Source organism: Macaca fascicularis, chromosome 6, assembly GCF_037993035.2.
Source record: "Macaca fascicularis isolate 582-1 chromosome 6, T2T-MFA8v1.1".
NCBI classification, from domain to species: domain Eukaryota; kingdom Metazoa; phylum Chordata; class Mammalia; order Primates; family Cercopithecidae; genus Macaca; species Macaca fascicularis.
The window spans coordinates 186,019,244-186,038,649 of NC_088380.1; the positions used below are offsets into that span (position 1 = coordinate 186,019,244).

General features: G+C 53.2%; 1 protein-coding gene across 3 annotated transcripts in view; it reads right to left on the reverse strand.

Moving 5' to 3' along the window:
• ADAMTS2 (ADAM metallopeptidase with thrombospondin type 1 motif 2) overlaps positions 1–19,406 on the reverse strand; it is a 235,399-nt gene that overhangs the window by 46,348 nt on the left and 169,645 nt on the right. For all 3 annotated transcript variants that reach the window (XM_045394647.3, XM_073994972.1, XM_065547140.1), the window contains 2 exons: positions 4,129–4,285; positions 227–332 (listed from right to left, as the gene is read on the reverse strand). In XM_045394647.3, coding sequence (XP_045250582.2) covers positions 227–332; positions 4,129–4,285 — 263 coding nt within the window. The remainder of the gene's footprint in view (positions 1–226; positions 333–4,128; positions 4,286–19,406) is intronic.

Consider the following 19,406-nt stretch of genomic DNA (forward strand, 5'->3'; position numbering starts at 1 on the left):
GGCCCAGAGCGCCTGCTCAGTCTGCAGGTGAGCCCTTCCTCCTTTGATTGTTTCCTTCAGCAGACAGTGGGCCTTGGGCCAGCACTGCCCAGCGCTGGGAAGACAGGAGACCACACCCCAGGTGGCTTTCACACAGGGTGTGTCCCTCTTAAGGCACAGAGGAGAAGTGGGCAGCCAGGGCTGGGGATCCTAGGGAGGCCCCTGTGTGCCCCGCCCTTCCACTTACACGTGGCCAGTCTCATGGGCCACCACGAAGGCTGAGGAGAAGCCGTCCTCGTGGTTCAGGGTGCAGCTGCGGACCGGGTGGCACATGCCGGTGACAGGAGCATAGCCTGGGAGGAGACAAGAGGCGGCTCTAGACGCTGCCATAGACTGGATGGGAAGGTGAGGCCTGGCCCAACTCCCAGGCGCTGCTTCTCCTCAAGGCCCCAGTGCCTCCTGTTCCACAGGTAACTACCCCCAGCTGGCACAGCTCAGAAGACACCATAGCAGACACCTCATAGCCTGTGACATCTGGCTGACAGCAGGCCCCCAGCCCATCACCACACAAGCCCCGTGGCCGTTCTGCCTGCAACAGCTACACTGCAGCTGGGGCCCTCTGCTTAGTCAGATGTCACCTCCTATGGCTTGTCTGACACCTGACAGTTTCCTGCCTGCCGTTCTCTTTCACGCCACCTGCCCCTGCCCACTGCCTGCCTCACTGAGTGGCCCCTGAGCAGCACCTGCTTCCACACCTCTCTCTGCTAGAGGCATCCTACCCCTCATCTGCCTGGCATCACACCCTCCAAGCCCACCTCCTCTGGGGGATGTTTCCTGGGTCTCCCCGTGTTTCTCTGGGGTCCTTGAGAACCCAGCTAAACCTGTTTCCATAATGCCGCAGAAGGCTGCAAAGCTGTTCAGCCCATGTGCCACAATGGCCTGCAGAATCTCCCAGAGGGGCCTGGCTGGTGTGGACTGAGAGGCCAGAGCCACCGCAGAAGATGAGACCAGTGGCCTACGACGGCCCAGGGCCAGGGGGAGGGTGGCAGAAGTTCATGACACTGAGACCCCACGTCAAACTGAGGAAGACAGATAATGAGGCCGATTCATTTCCCCAGCCCTTGTCTCAGCAGAGGGAGGCGGCTCGGACAAAATAGAGAAGTGCATACAGGGATATGGGTGCCACGTGAGGTCTCTACTTGTACCCCTGGGAGTCTTCCTAGAGGCCTGCCAAGCACGGAGCCCTGACTTTCAGAAGCCCAACCTGCCCTCACTCCTGCCACGCCCCAGGGAGAGACCCTGAGGCCACGCGGTCCACGGAGAAGGGGAGGGTCACTGGGATCCTGGGTGAGCTGGCGGTGTATGCCCCTAAAAATGGAAGTGTGGCGATCTAACCCTTGTCTTTTCCCGTTGTAATAAATAGGGAAATCTGCATTTTTTGCTCTGCAGATTTTGAGACGAGTGTTGAGTCTGTGTGCCGGAGTGGAACGCTGCCATCTCCTCTTTGTCCTTTGTGTGCAAGGCTTGCAGATGCATCTGCCTCGTGGGAGGCTTTTCATTCATCCTACTTAGCATTACAGGAGCCTGCGACATTTGAAAGCACAACTTTATGTTTTTCTTTGTTTTCTTCCCTCTTATTTTACTGTGCGGCTGTTTTCTCCATCCGGAAACTTATCATATAGAATGTGCCTCCTCGATGGAGGAAATGTCTCCTAACTTTTCTCTCATGTTCATCTTTTTGTCTTTTGCTCCCATTGGGAGATGCCCTTGACTTTTCATTTCAGCTTTCGACTTTTTTTTTTTTTTTTTAAGATAGGGTTTCACTGTGTCACCCAGGCTGGAGTATAGTGGCGTGATCTTGGCTCACTGCAACCTCCGCCTCCCGGGTTCAAGCGATTCTCCTGCCTCAACCTCCCGAGTAGCTATGACTACAGGCGCCTGCCACCACGCCTGGCTAATTTTTGTATTTTTAGTAGAGACGGGATTTCACCATGTTGGCCAGGATGGTCTCGATCTCCTGACCTCGTGATCTGCCAGCCTTGGCCTCCCAAAGTGCTGGGATTACAGGCATGAGCCACTGTGCCCGGTCTAGCTTTCAAATTTTTTACTTTCCCCATCCTATCCATAATTTTATACAAATGCTTTGTTGTTCTCTAATTCTTCATAGAAACCTCCTCTGGGTTTATGGATGTATTTTCTCAAACATTCTGGGAATACTACTTTTAAAAACCTGCTTTTCTTGTCTCTAAATTCTCTCTGTTTTCTCTAGAGCCAGTTTTCAAACTTTTTGTTTTGTTTTACATCTTGGTCCGTCTTTTTCATGCTGTAATGATTTCTTGTGTTTTGGGTGTTAAAAAAATATCTGGTAACCCCTGGGTGTCCTTTCATATTTTTTTTTTTTTTTGAGACAGTCTCATACTCTGCTGCCCAGGCTGGAGTGCAGTAGCACAATCTCGGCTCACTGCAACCTCTGCCTCCTGGGTTCTAGCGATTCTCCTGCCTCAGTCTCCTGAGTAGCTGGGATTACAGGCGCCCGCCACTACACTGGTTAATTTTTGTATTTTTAGTAGAGACGAGGTTTCACCATGTTGGCCAGGCTGGTCATGAACTCCTGACGTCAAGTGATCCGCCTGCCTCGGCCTCCCAAAGTGCTGGGATTACAGGAGTGAGCCACCGCACCCGGTCAGTTTCACATTTTTAAATGAGTGATCGGGTCACTTAATATAAAAGCTGTGTTGGTTTCCTCTCCTGGGGGATAGCTCTGCTCCCCATTAGTGCCCTCACCAAGACAAAACAGCCAAGCGCACCCTCATCACGTGGTTGGGGCAACCCCTGGCTGCACTGCGTTTGAGGGCGAGCTATCCACTCCTCACCCAGACATGGCAGCTTCAGTCTTTTCAAGTTAACTAGCTATTAGCTATGTCTTGATATCTCATTGTGTTTTTTTTCTCTTTCCTTTTTTTTTTTTTTTTTTTTTAAGACAAGGCCTTGCTCTGTTGCCCAAGCTGGAGTGCAGTGGTGCAATCATAGCTCACCTCCTGGGCTCAAACAATCCTCCCACCTCAGACTCCCGAGTGGCTGGGACTACAGGCATCCAGCACCATGCCCAGTCTCATTGTTTCAATTGCATTTTTCCAATGTCTGCTGAGGCTGAGTGCCTTTTCATACGTTTATTGCTCATTCATATTTTGTTAAGAGCCTCAAAAGAGTCTCCTGCCCACTTTCCGACTGGATTGTCTTTATTATCCTTACTATTATTGTAGGCGTTCTTCATATACTTCAGATATCAGTCCTTTTTCATAAATATTTCCCCCAGTGGATTAGCAGTGCCTTTAATGCGCAAACTTTTAAAATGTGCTACTATTTATCAGTTTTTTCCATTGAGTTTGTGGGTTTTTTTTAGGTCGGAGTCTCGCTCTGTCCCCCAGGCTGGAGGGCAGTGGCACGATCTCGGCTCACTGCAAGCTCCGCCTCCCGGGTTCCCGCCATTCTCCTGCCTCAGCCTCCCGAGTAGCTGGGACCACAGGCGCCGCCACCACGCCCGGCTAATTTTTTGTTTTTTTTTTAGAGATGGGGTTTCACCGTGTTAGCCAGGATGGTCTCAATCTCCTGACCTCGCGATCCGCCCGCCTCGGCCTCCCAAAGTGCTGAGATTATAGGTGTGAGCCACCGTGCCCGGCCTTTTTTTTTTTTTTTTTTTTGTCTCTGTTTAAAAAAAATGTCTCTTACTCCAAGAACACGGAGCCGCCGCCTGCGTCATCTGCTTTCGGTATTTTGCGTTTCTTATTTAGACCTAAAATCCATGTGAGATGCTCTCCGTCTACAGAGTGAGTGGAGGTGACAGGCCTCCTTTCTTTCCAAATTGGCCCCACACCATTTGTTAGACTGTTTTCCTCTTCTCTGAAATGTCACTTTTGTGTCACAAAAGTGTCCCTGTACACATAGGTCCAATTCAGGACACCGGATTCTGTTCTAATGTGTATTTGTCCGTCCGTGCACTGCCCCACACCCTCACCCAGCTACGGTGGCCACAGCCTTCCTTGCCCTGACACTCTTCCCTGGGCTGGGCCAAGGCTCCCAGGGCCCCCTGCACAGCCAGGGGCTTATTTCCATTTCACGCCTCTGTGGCCCTGCGTGGGTGAGGCTCACCTTGCATGCCCGAGGGCCCAAAGTCCTGCCGCGTGAGGAAGATGGCGTGGTCGTGGTACTCATCGTGGTCCGTGTCCGGCTTCTGCTGGAGGTAGGCCCAGCGGCAGACATTCTCCAGGCTCTGAGAGGGGTTCCCGATCTCGATGAGGCTCATGGACTGCAGGGGGATGGAGAGAAATGGAAGAGAGGGGTTGGCGCCTGGTGGCCCAGTAGCGGGCCGAGCAGTCTGCAGTGTTGACAGACCCCATCCACTGGGAATCTGGTCCACGTGGTACGAAGGCCCGGCCCGGTCACTCTCGGGACCTGCTCCCACTGCGCTCCATTCTTCGACATGGAAGAGAAGGTTCCCCAGTCACACTCACCTGCATGAGTTTCCACACAAAGTCACCGCAGTTTTCAGGTGAGATGCGGAAGCCAAGCTCTAGGTCATCTAAGGCCTCGCATAGTCCCTCCGTGACCCCATTTCCAGAAGTCCTGTGTTTGTTCTGTGAGGCACCTGTTCCGTGCAAGGCCTCCACAGACGGCAAATGCCATGTGGACCTCACCCCAAAGAGCTCACAGTCCTGGGAGGGTCCGTGGCAGGGGAGGTGGAAATCCCAGTGTGGTGTGCAAGGCCAGAGGAAGCAGGCGATCACTTTATATGTTCCGCCCACGTGAAGGTACTTGCAGAAACCAACGCAGGGCAGGAAAAGAAACTGCAACTGACATATTCGGTTGGTGTAAAGGTAATCGCGGTTTTGCCATTAAAAGTAATGTCAAGGACTTTGGCACCAAACTAACAGAAAAACAGCTGTATCAAGAACAGGGGCATACACAGATGATTCCCACAGGAACCACACACGGGAAACCACTGGGAACCATCCCATTCCATTTTGTATCATGACATACGCCTGACAGCCAGGGTCCCGCACACCCTCTCTGCACCACAACACTCGCAGGCACTCTCATTTAGACTTCAGGACGAAGAAAGCTGTCCTGGACAGGAAACTGAGACTCAGAGAAGTTAAGCAGCTTGCCCGCGTCACGAAACTAGGAAGTAGAAGAATTGAGATCGGATCCAAAGAAGCCTGAAACCAAAATCTATACTCAACTCAGCGCCCTAAAGTTCCTCCTTAAATAAGACGTGTACAGTGTCGTTTCAAAAGCGAGGCTTCTGTGAGCGGCGCCCTTCCTTTTTTCCTCCACAATCCTCACAGCATCGTTTTGGTTTCTGTTCTCACCATAGACTCCAAACACCGAAGTAGTTCCCTCCAAGAGAACCAGCAGTCCCTCTGAGTCCTGGGTGTGTTCCTTTCCCCTTTAAGGACTTATCTGGCCATAAAATAGAGATGTGCATTCCTTGGTAGCTATGTATGCAAGTGTTTTTTCTCTTGCATAAATATATCTCTTGCATAAATATAAGTAGAACCACATATTTCTCTTTGTGTGTATAAATAACAAAAAGTTAGCCAAGCGCAGTGGCACACACCTGTAATCCCAGCACTTTGGGAGGCTGAGGTGGGAGGATCACCTGAGGTCAGGAGTTTGAGACCAGCCTGGCCAACATGGTGAAAACCTGTCTCTACTAAAAATGCAAAAATTAGTCTGGCTTGATGGCGTAATCCCAGCAACCTGAGAGGCTGAAGCAGGAGAATCGCTTGAAGCTGGGAAGCGGAGGTTGCAGTGAGCTGAGATTTCACCACTGCCCTCCAGCCTGGGCAACAGAGTGAGACTCCATCACAAAACAAAACAAAACAAAACAAAACAAAACAAAACAACACAAAACAAAACAAACACCAAAGGGCATTGTTAGCAAACCAGTTAGTTCCAGAAGAGTCCGGCCAGAAAGACATGCCCCAATATCAGGCCCAGAGGCAGGAATGAGGCCATCGGGTAGGACAGAGCCGCGGCAGGAGCCAGGCTGAGGCAGGCTGGGAGCAGGCAGGCTGGGGGTGTGCAGGGAGGTCCGCCATCCTAGTGCGTGGGCTTGTGGGGAGTACTGGGAGGACGCTGGAAACCCAAGTGCCTACAGGAGCAAGGCAGGTGACAAGTCAATGAGGCAGGCTGGTTGCACAAAAAGTAAGTCCATCTTGTGTTTTCCCAGTTTTGAAGGAGAAAGGGTACAGAGGAATATCTCCCTATTAGAATAGAGTCGGTGGGGGGTGATAAGGAGTGGTGAGGACTGTGGCAAACCCAGGTGCCCAGGCACAGCTGAAGGGAGCAACATCCGCCCAGTGCCGGCAGGAGCAGAGGCCCAGAGCCGCCGGATCAGATTTCTCAGGTCAGTGGTGAAATCTGGATTTTACAGACACCTACCTAGTAGTAAACACTGGCTCAAATTAAAATTAGTTATGCAGACAAAACAACGCATCCCCCCCATCACCGCCTTATGCCAGAACCCTGGAATAAGAGCCCTGCAGTGGACAGCCGCTTCTCCACATCCCTGCAGACTGGATCCACTCTGGCCAGTCACCTCTCTCCTCCCAGATGCTGGCTTCTGTGGTTCAGCCCGGGTTCCCAGCCCCTCTTAGCAGCCAAAGTGATCTTGCTGCTGCGGCAAGATAATTTATTGAAATATTGATTTGTGTTTTTGTTCTTGCCTCGCTTTGTTCTTGGCCCATTGCAAGAAGGCAGTCTGCCACTTTCGTTCTCCAACCCCAAGGGGGTTGTACTGCAGGGTCCAGAGCTAAAGGGGTCTACGACCCCCTTCTGGCTTTGGGGTTCTGAGGAGACTCCCTGAGGAGGGGACAGGGGGAGGGCTGGGGTGCATGGGCACAGGGAGGGGAAGCTGCACTGGGGCCAGGGGAACCCTGGAAGGCAGGACTTCAGAAGACATGAGTGTGCTGGACCTTGGGAGCCTGGGTCCCAGTAGGGGGCACCCCAAGAAGTAGAGGAGAAAGTTACCTCAGTGTCCAGGTACCCCAGGACTCAACCTGCCACTGGGATTTTAACTGACAAGCCATGGAGCTGCTTGTACTTTCTCTCTGCAATGTCCCAACATTTCCAAGGTACCGGCCTATCGCTGATGGGCACAGAGAAGCCCAGGGACAGAGATCTTGTCCTTGCTGGGTCTGGAGCATTCAAGGGCTACGGGGTACCCATGATGCCCAGACACTGACCTTGTGCCCAGAGACTAGGGCAAGGGCTGTGTGCATTCTTAAAAAAGCCCTTTGGGTCAGTGAGGAAGGCGTGGGGATAGAAGGGGACAGTGTGGCACTGAGATGCATGCAGGTGTGGCTGGTGCTATGTCAGGAGGGTCAGGACCTGCGGCAGGAGCTAAGAGGCATCAGGGCTGCAGGATGGGAACAACGAGGCAGAGACGGCACCAGTCTCTGGCTTTGGGGATTGGTAGCAAGGCGGAAGCGGAGGCCCGGGAAGGGGACGATAAGCTCCAGAGGAAAAGCGTGGGGTCCGCAGTGCCTGGAACACAGTCACGGCAATGTCTGTCCTGGCCAGCTTGCTCGTGGGGAAGAGCTGGGCAGTTTTGCTTTGGGAGCTCTCCCACTTCTGGGGGTGCAGCCCTTGTGGGTGATCAGTCCCAAGCGTTAGTGGGGGCCCACGTTAGGCCTCATGGAGCACAGGTTTGAAAGGACTGAAAACTGGCTGAAGTGGGTTTGCCTGGTGGCAGCACCCAAAGCAACCATCCGCAAATTCCTGCTCATGCACCCCAGAGCCCCCTTCTCTCCACCCACTCCTTCCACTCTGTGAGAGCTACAGGCAGCCTTGGGTTCTGCATGCCTCTAAGGACTCCTCCCAGAAAGAAACTGATGTCCAGGCAGACATCGGGGCAGCTGGACAGGTCTGAAGCCCAGGAAGGAAGTCTGGGCTGGCCGTGGACAGGGCAAGGCCCTCACTGCGGGAGAAGTCACAACCCAGGGGGAAGAGCCAAGCTCAGGTCTCTCTGCTGAGATCTCCAGCAAAGGATACTAGCCTGACATGCAGGGAGCTCCCCCGTGGGTCACTTGGGCTCCAGCGGGACCACCTGCTGGGATGCGACCTCCTTTGCTCCTCTGCCACCTGGCCTGCATGCAGGAGGCCAGATGGGTCCCTGCTGCCTGGGGCACCCCAGCCCCCACCATCCTGCACCCTTGCTTGTATCGAGCATGGGAACTGTGCTTCCCCTGAGCGAGGAGGAGGAAACACACATTTCTCATGTATGGATCTCCTCCAGAACTGAGGGAGGCTGCGTTGCTTGTTTCAACTGAGGATTCTTTCACCAGCTTACCCCGGTCGTCTGCGTCCCTCCCAGTCCTGAATGCACCTGACTTTCAGCTGCCTGCTCGGCTCTGCACGGCTCCTCTAAGAAAGTCTGTCTGTGTGACTCCACCTGTTCCCAGCTCTGCTGACTCCTGGGGAGTAGCAGCCTGGGCTCTGCAAGGGGTGGCCACAGGACCAGCCAGGGGCTTTACAGGGCAGCCAGTCCTCTGCCGGGGCAGCCGCGGGCACCCACCCTCCAGAGCAGGGGGCGGTAGCTGGTGCTGTATGACTGTAGTTGGACATTTCTAGACCCTGGGGCTGCATGGTAGCTGCAGGATCCACCTCCCGAGTGAGGCAGGGCCTCTGAGGGCACACGCTTCACAGCGGCAGCGGCTCTCAGAACTCCCAGCTCCAGCCTGGGGGCCCCGGAAGAGCCAGGCCAGAGCAGCCTGCAGTCAAGCTGTGGATAGAGTCCAGGGGCCCACCCAGCCCAGGATGCAGGAGGAGTCCTGTGTGGGCTGACCCTAGCTCAGAGCATGGGAACAGAAGAGCTTCCTAGGAGGCTGATCGGACCCTCCACGGGGGCCCCAGGACAGAGGTCATCCCTCATGGAGGGCTCTGCCACCTGTTTGGATGTGACATCGACCGCTGCAGACATGGGCTCCCAAGTGGACTCCACTGCCCGAGTGCTTTGGGGCCCTGGCCCAGGCTGGCTCTTCCCATGTGCAGGGTCCTCCTTGGCCATCATGAGCGCCCACCTCTATCCACCTGGAGACCCTCCTTGCTATGCTGGTTCACAGAGCTGCCCAGATGCAGGAAGCAGACACTCGTCCAGGCCCCTGGGGTCCTCCCAGAGCAGCGCCAAGAGCCTGGTCCCAAGAAGAATGGTGTTTCCTCTGGGTTCAGCCTGTTTGGCTCCCCTGGCCTGGGCTGGAAGGGGTCTGAGGACGTGCATGAAAGGCTCAGTGATCCCACCATGAGGTGGAGAGGGCAGAGCTGAGGGACTTAGCGAGGCAAGAGCTTGATGGGCCTCACCTTGGGTCAGAAGGTCACTTTGCTGAACGCTCCCCAGGGCTGTCAGGAGCCTTGGCCAGGGCAAGGATGAGGAAACACTGCGGGTCCCTGAACCTCAGGCCCGGCCTGCAGGAGTCTGGGTAACCCCACGGGCCTCAGGGAACAGCCAGAAGCTTAGGGGGCCTGCGTGCCTTGGGTGGGCAAGTGGGCTGTGTCCAGCTCCAAGCCCCAGCCCCCATCCTGGCCGCGTGACCCTGGCTCTGAGCTGCGGGCCTGGTCCCCTCTCCTGGGTGCAGTGGGTCACCTGCCAGATGGGGCACCTACTGGGGATATGCCTGTTGCTGTCGCTGGCCTCTCAGCCACTAAAGCCTAAGCTCCTTGAGGGCTGGGTGGATGCTGCGCACCAGTCTGTGCCGCAGCCTTGGCCCATGCCTGCCCTCAGTAGCCCTGCTCGGGGCAATCTCAGCTTCTGCTCTCCATGCCAGGATGAGGCAGCGAATGTGGCCAGAGGGCCCTGGCTGCTGGGTGCTTAGTGACCAGGAGGGAACACAGGAATGAAGGAACGAACCCAAGCGCCCTGGGAGCCAGGCTGGGCAGGGAGGGCGGGGCCGGCGGTGGGGGTGTTCTCAAGGCCTGGGGAAGTGAGCCAGAAGGGCTGCCCCGCAGATGCTGACCCCAATAATAAGTGACTGCCCGCAAGGAGCGCCCCGCTGGGCTCAGGCTGGGCACACAACATCTCACTTCAACCTTATTTTCCTACCTTCCGGATGACAAGCCGCGTCTCAGACAACTGAAGGGACTCGCCAAAGCCCCACATAGACGTGGGGGTGGGAGCCCCCCGCGCGGGGCGCGAGGCAAAGGCCGGGCCGGGCCCGAGCGGCCACCAGGTGGCGCTGCTGCCGCGAGAACGGGGGCCCGGGCCGGGGACGCACCCTGCGCGGACACCGCGGCCGCACCCGGGCTCCCGGAGCCCCGAGACGGCCTCTGGGTTTCACCCTAAATACATCAATTACCACCTGAGCAAAAAGCTCTGTTCCAATCGTTGCTCTCCCACATTTCCATTGTTTGCTCTGGAATGAGCTGAATTATTTATGCCCTTCCCTCCTTCAGTCAAGGAGACGTGGGAGGAAGCCGGGATGGGGATGCGCAGCCTGGAGGCCGTCTCCGTTGGAACCGCGCCCGCCCCGCCAGGAGGCTCTGCCTGCTGGGCAAGGCGCGCTCAGCCAGCCCCGCAGGCCGCTACCGGACCAAGGCTCAACCGAGGCCACTGCAGGTGGCAGGTGAGGTCACCTGGGCAGTCCTAGGCCCGGTCTAAATATCTCATCTGCTCTGTTCTTGGGCAGGTTACCTTTCTTGTCCCCACCTGCAAAATGGGCACAACTGCAGCTCCAAGCTTGGAGCTGGGGGATTCCGCCCAAGACAGTTCAGGCAGGGTGCAGTCAGCACCCACAAGCGTTCCTTGTCCTTGTCTCTGGCGTGCTGATGATACAGATGGAGTATGACACCAGTCCCCGGGGACTGGCCTACCCGCTGGGGCTGGCTCATGTCCCAAGGGGATGTGGCTTCAGCAAATCTTCTCAACTGTCCCCATCCCAGAGGGGTCCTCCTGCCTCAGACCAGCCTCCCAAACAGGTGAGGGATAGGACAGCAGGGGGGTTGGTTCAGGTGAGCAGAATACATTTCTCAACCTCAGCACTGCAGACATTTGGGGCCAGATAATTCCTGTTGGGTAGGGCAGGCGCCCTGTGCATGGCAGGATGTTGAGTGCACCCCTGGGCTCTCCTTGCCACAACCCAGTGGAACCCTCCCCCTAGTCGTGACAACCAAAAGTCTCTCCAGACACTGCCAAATGTCCCCTGGGTCAGGGGGAGGGGTGGCAAAGTCATTCTTGGTTGGGAGCATCTGATCCTCAGGGGACCAGGGCAAGGAACCTGAAGCTGGCGCTCCTGACCAGCGGGATCACAGAGTCCAGCCCTTCCTCCCAGAGCAGAGTGGCTCCACCAGCCTGTGGCCCCGGGCAGGCCGCTTAACCCCTGGAGCCAGGGTCCTCACTGTCAAACGGGGATGGTTACAGCGACTACTCCATAGGGTTGCTGTGGGGGTGAGGGCAGAAAGTCACGTAAAGGGCTTCAGACGGTGCCTGTCCCAGAAGACGCTCTACAAACAGTCCCTTGCATGAACGCCTTTATGATTGTCATCATTCCTGTGGTGTGCTGGGGTTTCACAGACCCCCCTTATGGGGGAAACTAAGGCTCCAGGATGTTACATTGCTCACCAAAGGTCCCACGAGTATGGACAAAGCCAGAATGAATGGCAGGGACAGGGTCCCACCATCCCGGCTCCGTGAGCGCACCTTCTACCGTGCGCCCCAGCTGAATGCAATGTGGACTCCCCCAAGGCTGGAGGTCTCTTGCTCCAGGCACGGCTTACAGATCAAATTTCATCACGACAGGGAACCACAACAAGAGCTGGGGCAGGAGGCGTGCACCTCATTTCTCTGCCAGAACTCCCATATCGTTCCAGCATTTTGTTTCCAGCCATCCTCCCCAAAGCCTAGGAAGCTATTCCCAGAGAGAGCCAAGCTGCCAGAACAGGATTCTCAACTCGAGCCTTCCCAGGCATGAGCCGGTGCAGGCCTGGGGGGAGCCAGGAGAGGGGCCTCCTTCTAGAATCTGAATGTTGTGTTCCCCACATTTGAAAGGTTGAAATCTGAGAACCAATGTTCTGGTATTAGGAAGTGTGGCCTTTGAGAGGTCATTAGGTCATGAGGGTGGAGTCTCCATAAATGAGATTAGCGCCCTTACAAAAGAAGCCTTAGGGAGCCTGTTCACCCTTCCATCATGTGAGGGCACAGCTAGAAGGTGCCCTTTAGGAGGAATGGGTCCTTATGACACATCAGTTCTGCTGGTGTCCTGCTCTTGGACTTCCCAGCCCCCAGAACAGTGAGTAACACAATTCCATTGGTTGTAAATTACCCAGTCCAAGGTGTTTTTGTTATTGCAGTCCAAACAGAAGACACCTCCCGAGGGCAGTGTCCAGCCCTAGTGCCTCCTAGTTCTCTGGACCCAGGTAGGTCTGGGTCAGGAGGTGGATTGAGGATGATCTGGGTGGGCCATCATGCCTTGCACCCCTATCAGGTTGGGGGTTGGAACCCAGATGCTCAGGAGGACAGGGGACTGTCCCTGGAAAGAGGCACGGGGTGTGCTCCCCACCTCGCCCCCTGTCCCAGATCCCCAGGGCCCTTGATATATCCTCCCTAGACCTTCACTCCCTAGCCTTCTTGCACCATGGCTGGGCCACTCTACCCTACAGGTGGGTGGGTGGGCACACCAAGCCCCCGCCCTCAGCACCTCTCTTCTCTTGCTTTCCACTAGGAGACTCACATGCAAAATTTCTCAGACCTTTCACTTCCAATGCTGAAAAATTCCAACAAGCGTTCCACACTTTGTCTTGACCTGGTTTTTTGTAACAAGACACTTTATGTCCTTCTCTGATGGTCCCCAAGTCTCTGATTTCCATTTGCTTTGATTTTCATCATCCTAGGAAATATTTAAAATGGGAACAGTTGAGTAGCTTTGGTACCTTCTCAAAAAATCAATTGAAAAGCCAGTTGCTATGCAACCTCAAGTGTTGCCGACGCTCTGCCCCCTGGCTGGTGGCATATTGTATAAAATAAGATCATCTCTTTTCTTCTGCTTTTTTTTTTTTTTTTTAAGAAATGGAGAAAAATGTTGTTTTAGGAAAAACTTGAGATAACTCAGAGGCTTCTCATAAGCTAGAAGACAAACAACATGTCACTCAAACAAGTGCTACCAATTTTATCCCCACTGGAGCCTGGTAAGGCCGGGGGGACAGGCAATGGGGGAGCGGCAGGCAATGGGGGAGCGGCAGGTGATGGGGTAGCGGCAGGCGGGGAGCTGGTCTATTTCTGTCACAATTTGGGATGAATAAGAGGAACTGAATGCCTGGGCCACTTTCTGCTCAAGTCTGGGTCACGGTCTCACAGCCCCCAGAGTCTGCCTCCACCGTGGCGGGGACAGCTCAGCCCCCTCCTGATGCCTTGGTTCTGCCATGCTAAAATTCTTCCAGAGATGGGGGCCTCGTTCCTTGACAGGAAGCCTGTGGTTCCTTGAAGAGCAGCTCATCAGAATTCATCCTCACCATGTGCCAAACTTTGTCCCCAGAGCCCCATCGAGCAGCCCTGGCTGCGCATCTCTGTGAGCAAGCAGAGCCTGTTTCCTTGGACGCAGGAGCTGGGCCTTTTGCCCCCCAGCTCTTGGCTAGGAAGTCCCCATCCTGGCCGCTCCATCCATGGTCCCCTATTGCCTGCCACCCTGCTGTATGCCTTGCCAGTGCTCACTACTCCGTTGCTGTCTTGTCTGCTGCTCTACTGCCCGGACACAGGGCTCCTCTTCCCTCCTCGTTCATGTACCTTCCTGGGATTCAACAGCAGCTGCTCGGGAGACCAGAGGCTCTGGGCTGGCCGGATGCTTTGGGGGCAGCAGGATACATCTCCCGCATCCACCCCATACCTCACAGACCTGAAAACAGGGCCTCCCCCAGTGCTATGCAAAGTGAAGGCTGTGCCTGGTGGACACAAACTGTTCCAGTCCACACTGAGATAAGTACAGAAACTAGAAACTTTCATAGCAATTGGATGGGTTGAGTTTATGTCCACAGAATTTAATAATAAAAACCCAGAGCTAGAGTTTCTGGATACCTCGGTTTGGGTCACATCTACTTTTCTCAATAATTCACTTACAATGTATGGTACGGAAGTATTGGTCTGTGATGGGTTTGAAATAGGAAAAAGAAAACAGCCAGGTCTCTAGCATTGAGGTGCACTGTGTGCTGCTGCTCCCCAGGATGCCTCTCCCCTGGCCACCTGGGGACGGCAGATGGATCCTCTTGTCCCACAGATGCTGCTCCCAAGCCCTGTGGCCCACGGCGCATTCACTGAGTCAGCCGGGGCCCATGACCAGCACCCGTTTTCCTGGTCGCTGTGCCCTCTACCCCAAGCCTTCAGCCCAGCCCCAGCAGCGCCACCTCCTCTACTCTGCTATTTCCTGCACTTTCGCAGTGGGTCCAACCCAAAGCAATGAGGATTCACAACCTTGGCTCACTTCCCCTCTCACAGCCCGGAACCCTCTAAAGGAGAGCATAGCAGCGGGCAGGCCCCAGCTGTTCTGGCAGTCCACACTCACCTGACCAACCGGTGGCTCCTGAGATCCCCGGGACACAGCAGACCCCATGGGAGCTGGCGTCCGCTACCCCCATCACTGCCTCCTAGGCTGGATCTAGGAGGCTTCTAGGAGGCAGGTGGGATAGGGCCAGGCAGAAAAAGGTGGGCAGAGTATGCAGTGGGCTTTGCTGAGTGCCACTCTGGGCAGGCATGAGTTAGGAGCAGAAAAAAAAGGCCCAGAATGCTAGAATGTTCCAGAACATTCCAGGAGGCCAGTCGTCCCTTAATCCCCAGGGTCTGACAGAGGGACGGGCTGTGGGTTGTCCTCCAAGTTAGGCTGAGGGTCCTGGAGACAGGCACTGGAGTGGCCTGGGCCCCACACCCCCCATAATCCAGCACTGCCTCTCTCCTGCCTCCTCAGCTGCTGGTCCACTGAGCCCTTGGGGCCGGGGGTGAGCAGGCTCCATCTGGAGTTAGCTCTGGAAGCATGCGTCCACCTTCCAGTTCTGTCTTCCAATCCCTCACCGCCATCCGTTCTCAAGCCCCTTCCCAGGAGGAGGCGGAAGCAAGGCCAGCCTCGGTTCACCTATGTCCTCTCTGTTCTCTTTGTACCTGGTGTCACAGAAGTTGCCCAGTGCCCCCCATGGGCTTGAGCTGACCTGCTTTGCTGGCTGTGGATCTCAGCACCCCCAGGGCCTGCACGTGTCCCCATGTTGTCCCTGGGAAGAGCAGGCTGCACCTGACAACCAGTCTCCTGCCCACTGCCCCATTTCCGACTCTGCCAACAGGGAAAGAGGGGCACCAGCACGGCCCCAGCAAAGTAGAGCCTCTGCAGGCACAGTGCATGAGGGGCAGGGGCCAGGGAGGCCCTGGCCAGGAGGGCAGTGCCTGCTAACTCAGGGGCATGGGCTTCCCATGCAGGGGTGACCACGTACCTGTGGCAGCCTGCGTCCTCACTCCAAGATTTCTCATTTCCTTCAGGTGGACCCGCTGTAGGTGGGTCCCCTGCCCCAGCCAGAGGAAACATAAGATAGTGCCCATAGGGTGGAACACAGAAACCTCATTAATCCTCCCCAGTCCACTGCAGAGATGAGGTGCCAAGGGAAAGCATGAATTCTCTTTGATGTCTTCATTCAAATCAGAAATAAAGGACTGAGCGTGACAGAGCCCTGTGGCGTGCCATCGGAGACCTTTCTCCAGAGTGCTGAATTCAGTTAAACGGCATCATTTGGATCCTACCATTTTTAAATGATTTTTAAAAAATCATTTAAAAAATTTAAATTTCATAAATTTAAAATGCACTGTTTTGTTTATAAAAGAAACATGTTGGGCCAGGCTCAGTTGCTCACACCTGTAATCCTAGTACTATGGGAGACAGAGGCAGGAGAATCATTTGAGACTGGGAGTTCAAGACCAGCCTGGGCAACATAGTGAGACCCTGTCTCTACCAAAAAAAAAAAAAAATTAATCGAGTATGGGGATGTGTGCCTGCAGTCCAAGCTACTTGGGAGGCTGAGATGAGAGGATCCCTTGAACCCAGGAGACAGAGGCTGTGGTGAGTTATGATTGCACAATCCACTCTAGCCTGGGCAACAGAGCTAGAGCCCATCTCTTAAAATAATAATAATAATAATAATAATAACAACCATGCTCATCGTGTTGAATTTAAAAAATTCAGTAAAGTACAAAGAAGAAAATGAAAATTAATTGGCCTACTGCCCAGAGACAAATCCTGTTCACATCTGATGTGTTCCTTCCAGTCTTTTCTGCAAATATGTTTGTACACCAAATTGAGATCATACGGAAAACCGATATCCTGCTTTTCAAACAAACAACAAACGACTTTAGACTGTAACCATTTCCCGATGCCTTTAAACATGCTTTGAGAATGCCATTCTGTGATAGCCTAATATTCTACCACACAGGTTTCTCATTATTTAACTAGACCACTATTATTGGACAATACAGGTTGTTTGCTGCTGTTTACATGAGAGATGATGCCATGACCCTTGTCTTGTTCCTAAAACTTGGTCCACAGCTGGGATCATTGCTTTGGAACAGAATTGTAGAAATGAAAGTCTGGGGTCATAGAAATTAAGGTTTGGGGGCAAACATCAAGAACATTTTAAAGGCCGAGCACGGTGGTTTGTGCCTGTAATCCCAGCACTTTGGGAGGCTGAGGCGGGCAGATCACCTGAGGTCACGAGTTTGAGACCACCCTGGTCAACCTGGTGAAACCCCATCTGTACTAAAAATACAAAAAATTAGCTGGGTGTCGTGGCAGGCACCTGTAATCCCAGCTACTTAGGAGGCTGAGGCAGGAGAATCGCTTGAACCTGGGAGGTGGAGGTTGCAGTGAGCTGTGATTGCACCACTGTACTCCAGCCTGGGCAACAGAGCAAGACTGCATTTCAAAAAATAAATAAATAAATAAATAAAAAGAACATTTTTAAGGGCAGTGATAAATAGCGCTACATTTCCTTGGAATATTTGTACTCATACTGAAAGAGTGTGCATGCTTCATTCACCCAGCCGTAAATCCCTCTTCATCCTGACAGAATTGGTGCTTTATAAATGGTGAATTATTTATTTCTTTTTTTTTTTTTTTTTTTTTTTGAGACGGAGTCTCGCTCTGTCGCCCAGGCTGGAGTGCAGTGGCGCGATCTCGGCTCACTGCAAGCTCCACCTCCCGGGTTCACGCCATTCTCCCGCCTCAGCCTCCGAGTAGCTGGGACTACAGGCGCCCGCCACCTCGCCCGGCTAGTTTTTTTTTTTTTTTGTATTTTTAGTAGAGACGGGGTTTCACCATGTTAGCCAGGATGGTCTCGATCTCCTGACCTCGTGATCCACCCGCCTCGGCCTCCCAAAGTGCTGGGATTACAGGTTTGAGCCACCGCGCCCGGCCTATTTATTTCTTTAACAGTAAAGTTAGATACTTTTCCATATGGGTTTTCTCTTAGCTACTTGGATTTTTTTCTTTGTTTCCTTCCGTTGCCAATTTTGTTTCCCTATGATTTAGAGGAAGTCTTTATAGATTAAGACATATTTGTCACATTGCAAATGTTTTTCCTGCTTGTCATTTGCCTTTTCATTGTGTTTTTTGACAGAAGTTTTGTATTACACTTATTCAAATATATCTATATTCCCCCTTACAATTCCTTCAATTGGATTTATGCTTAGAAAGCTCTTGACAACCAATATTTTCTTCTTGATTTGTGTGATTTAAATAGTTGAATGTTGTACTGGCTTCTATCTGGCATATGATAATTTAATTTCCTATTTATTAAATTTATGTTATATTTATTCATAACGCAATAAGCATCCTATGTTTATCACGTTAGGTTATTTGTAAGAGGGGTATTTTCAACTATTTTATTCAACTGAACTGTCTGAAAGTTTATGCAAATACGGCCCTATTTTAATTACCTTCACTTCACAGGATGTTTGGAGGAGGTCTCTTGCTTGCTTGGGCTCCACACCTGTCTCAGCCATTCCTGACCGTTCGTGCTCCTAGATGGCACTTAGAGTCACTTCCTAACACTTCCAGCTATGAATCTGGGAAAGGTCAACCTCTCAATTACACCCAGCTTCCCATGAAGACGGCATTTATGTCTTCATTTATGATCACTTTCTTCCTATCATTAATCACATACAATTTCCTTCCAATGGGTCCTTCGTCTGTCTTGTCAGGACTATTCCACGTATTGTACATTTTTGGTTACTACCATAATGGAAATTTTCTCTCCCTGTTTTCCCTACTACCAAGGCTTTTTTTTTTTTTTTTTTTTTTTTTTTTTTTTTCAGTTCACACAGAAGCTATTGACTTTTTAAACAGTGGTCTTATATTTGGCCACATCACCAAACTCCTCTCCCAACTCGACAGGTTGCCCCACGGATTCTTTTAGGTTTTCCCGACACATGATGAACAGCAAACAATGAGAATTTGTCTCTGTTCTTTTCCAATGTTAGCTTCATGTCACATAAAACTATGTAGGATTTTCAGAACCAAAGTGACTAGTTTATGGGTCTTTTGTTGTTGTTGTTTCCAAGACTCTCTCCAGGGCAGTGCTCCCCGAAGCAGGTTCGGTAGGCTGTGGATTTGGCGAGGAAGAAGCTTCCGTGGAGAAAGTGTTCAGAGACCCCCTGGACTGCTCTGGCTCTCGGGGGTGCACCGTGCACATGTCCACAGGAAAGTCTACGGGAAATTTCACCCCCAGGCATGCCCATCTGCCTTCGTTTTACCAGCACTTTCCAGGCTTCTTTGACCTTGGGATCGCTCTATAGTCCTCTGTAACATCTACTCATATCCTAAGAATTCGCTGTGCAGAACACTTGTAGGGAACTGTGCTGCTTTTTCCACCTTTAAACACAATCTTGGTTGTCCTGTTGCCCTGTGTTACCAGTTTTCTGGATTTTTTTAAAAGGAGGAGTGCCCTGTGAGGGGCTGTGGGGCCGTCATGCCCTTGCCCTGCCGAAGCCTTCCACACGGGAGCCCTGGGGCCTCTCTCCCAGGCACCCTCCCAGGCAGCAAGCTCCTCATGCCTACAGTTGCTTCTGCTACCCCCAGCTCCAGACCTCCGCAGGGCTCCAGACCCATACCCACCTCTTCTTGGCCTCCTTTGCTGGGATGGCACCAGGCACCTCTAACAACATCTCAGCTGACCTCTTCAGCTTCCCGCCTGTGCTCCCCGATCTCAGGGGTCGATACCATCATCTACCCCGCTGAGTGTCTCTCCACCTTCACCCACGTAGTGCCACATCCTCTCGAAGTGACCTCCTCTGTCCTCCTGTCTGTATCCCTGCACCCAGGCATGGTCCCAGTCCAGCTGCCGTCATCCCCCATTTGATGGCAGTGACTGTCTCCTAAGTCACTGCTTCCACCTGCCACTTCTGCACACAGGAGCCA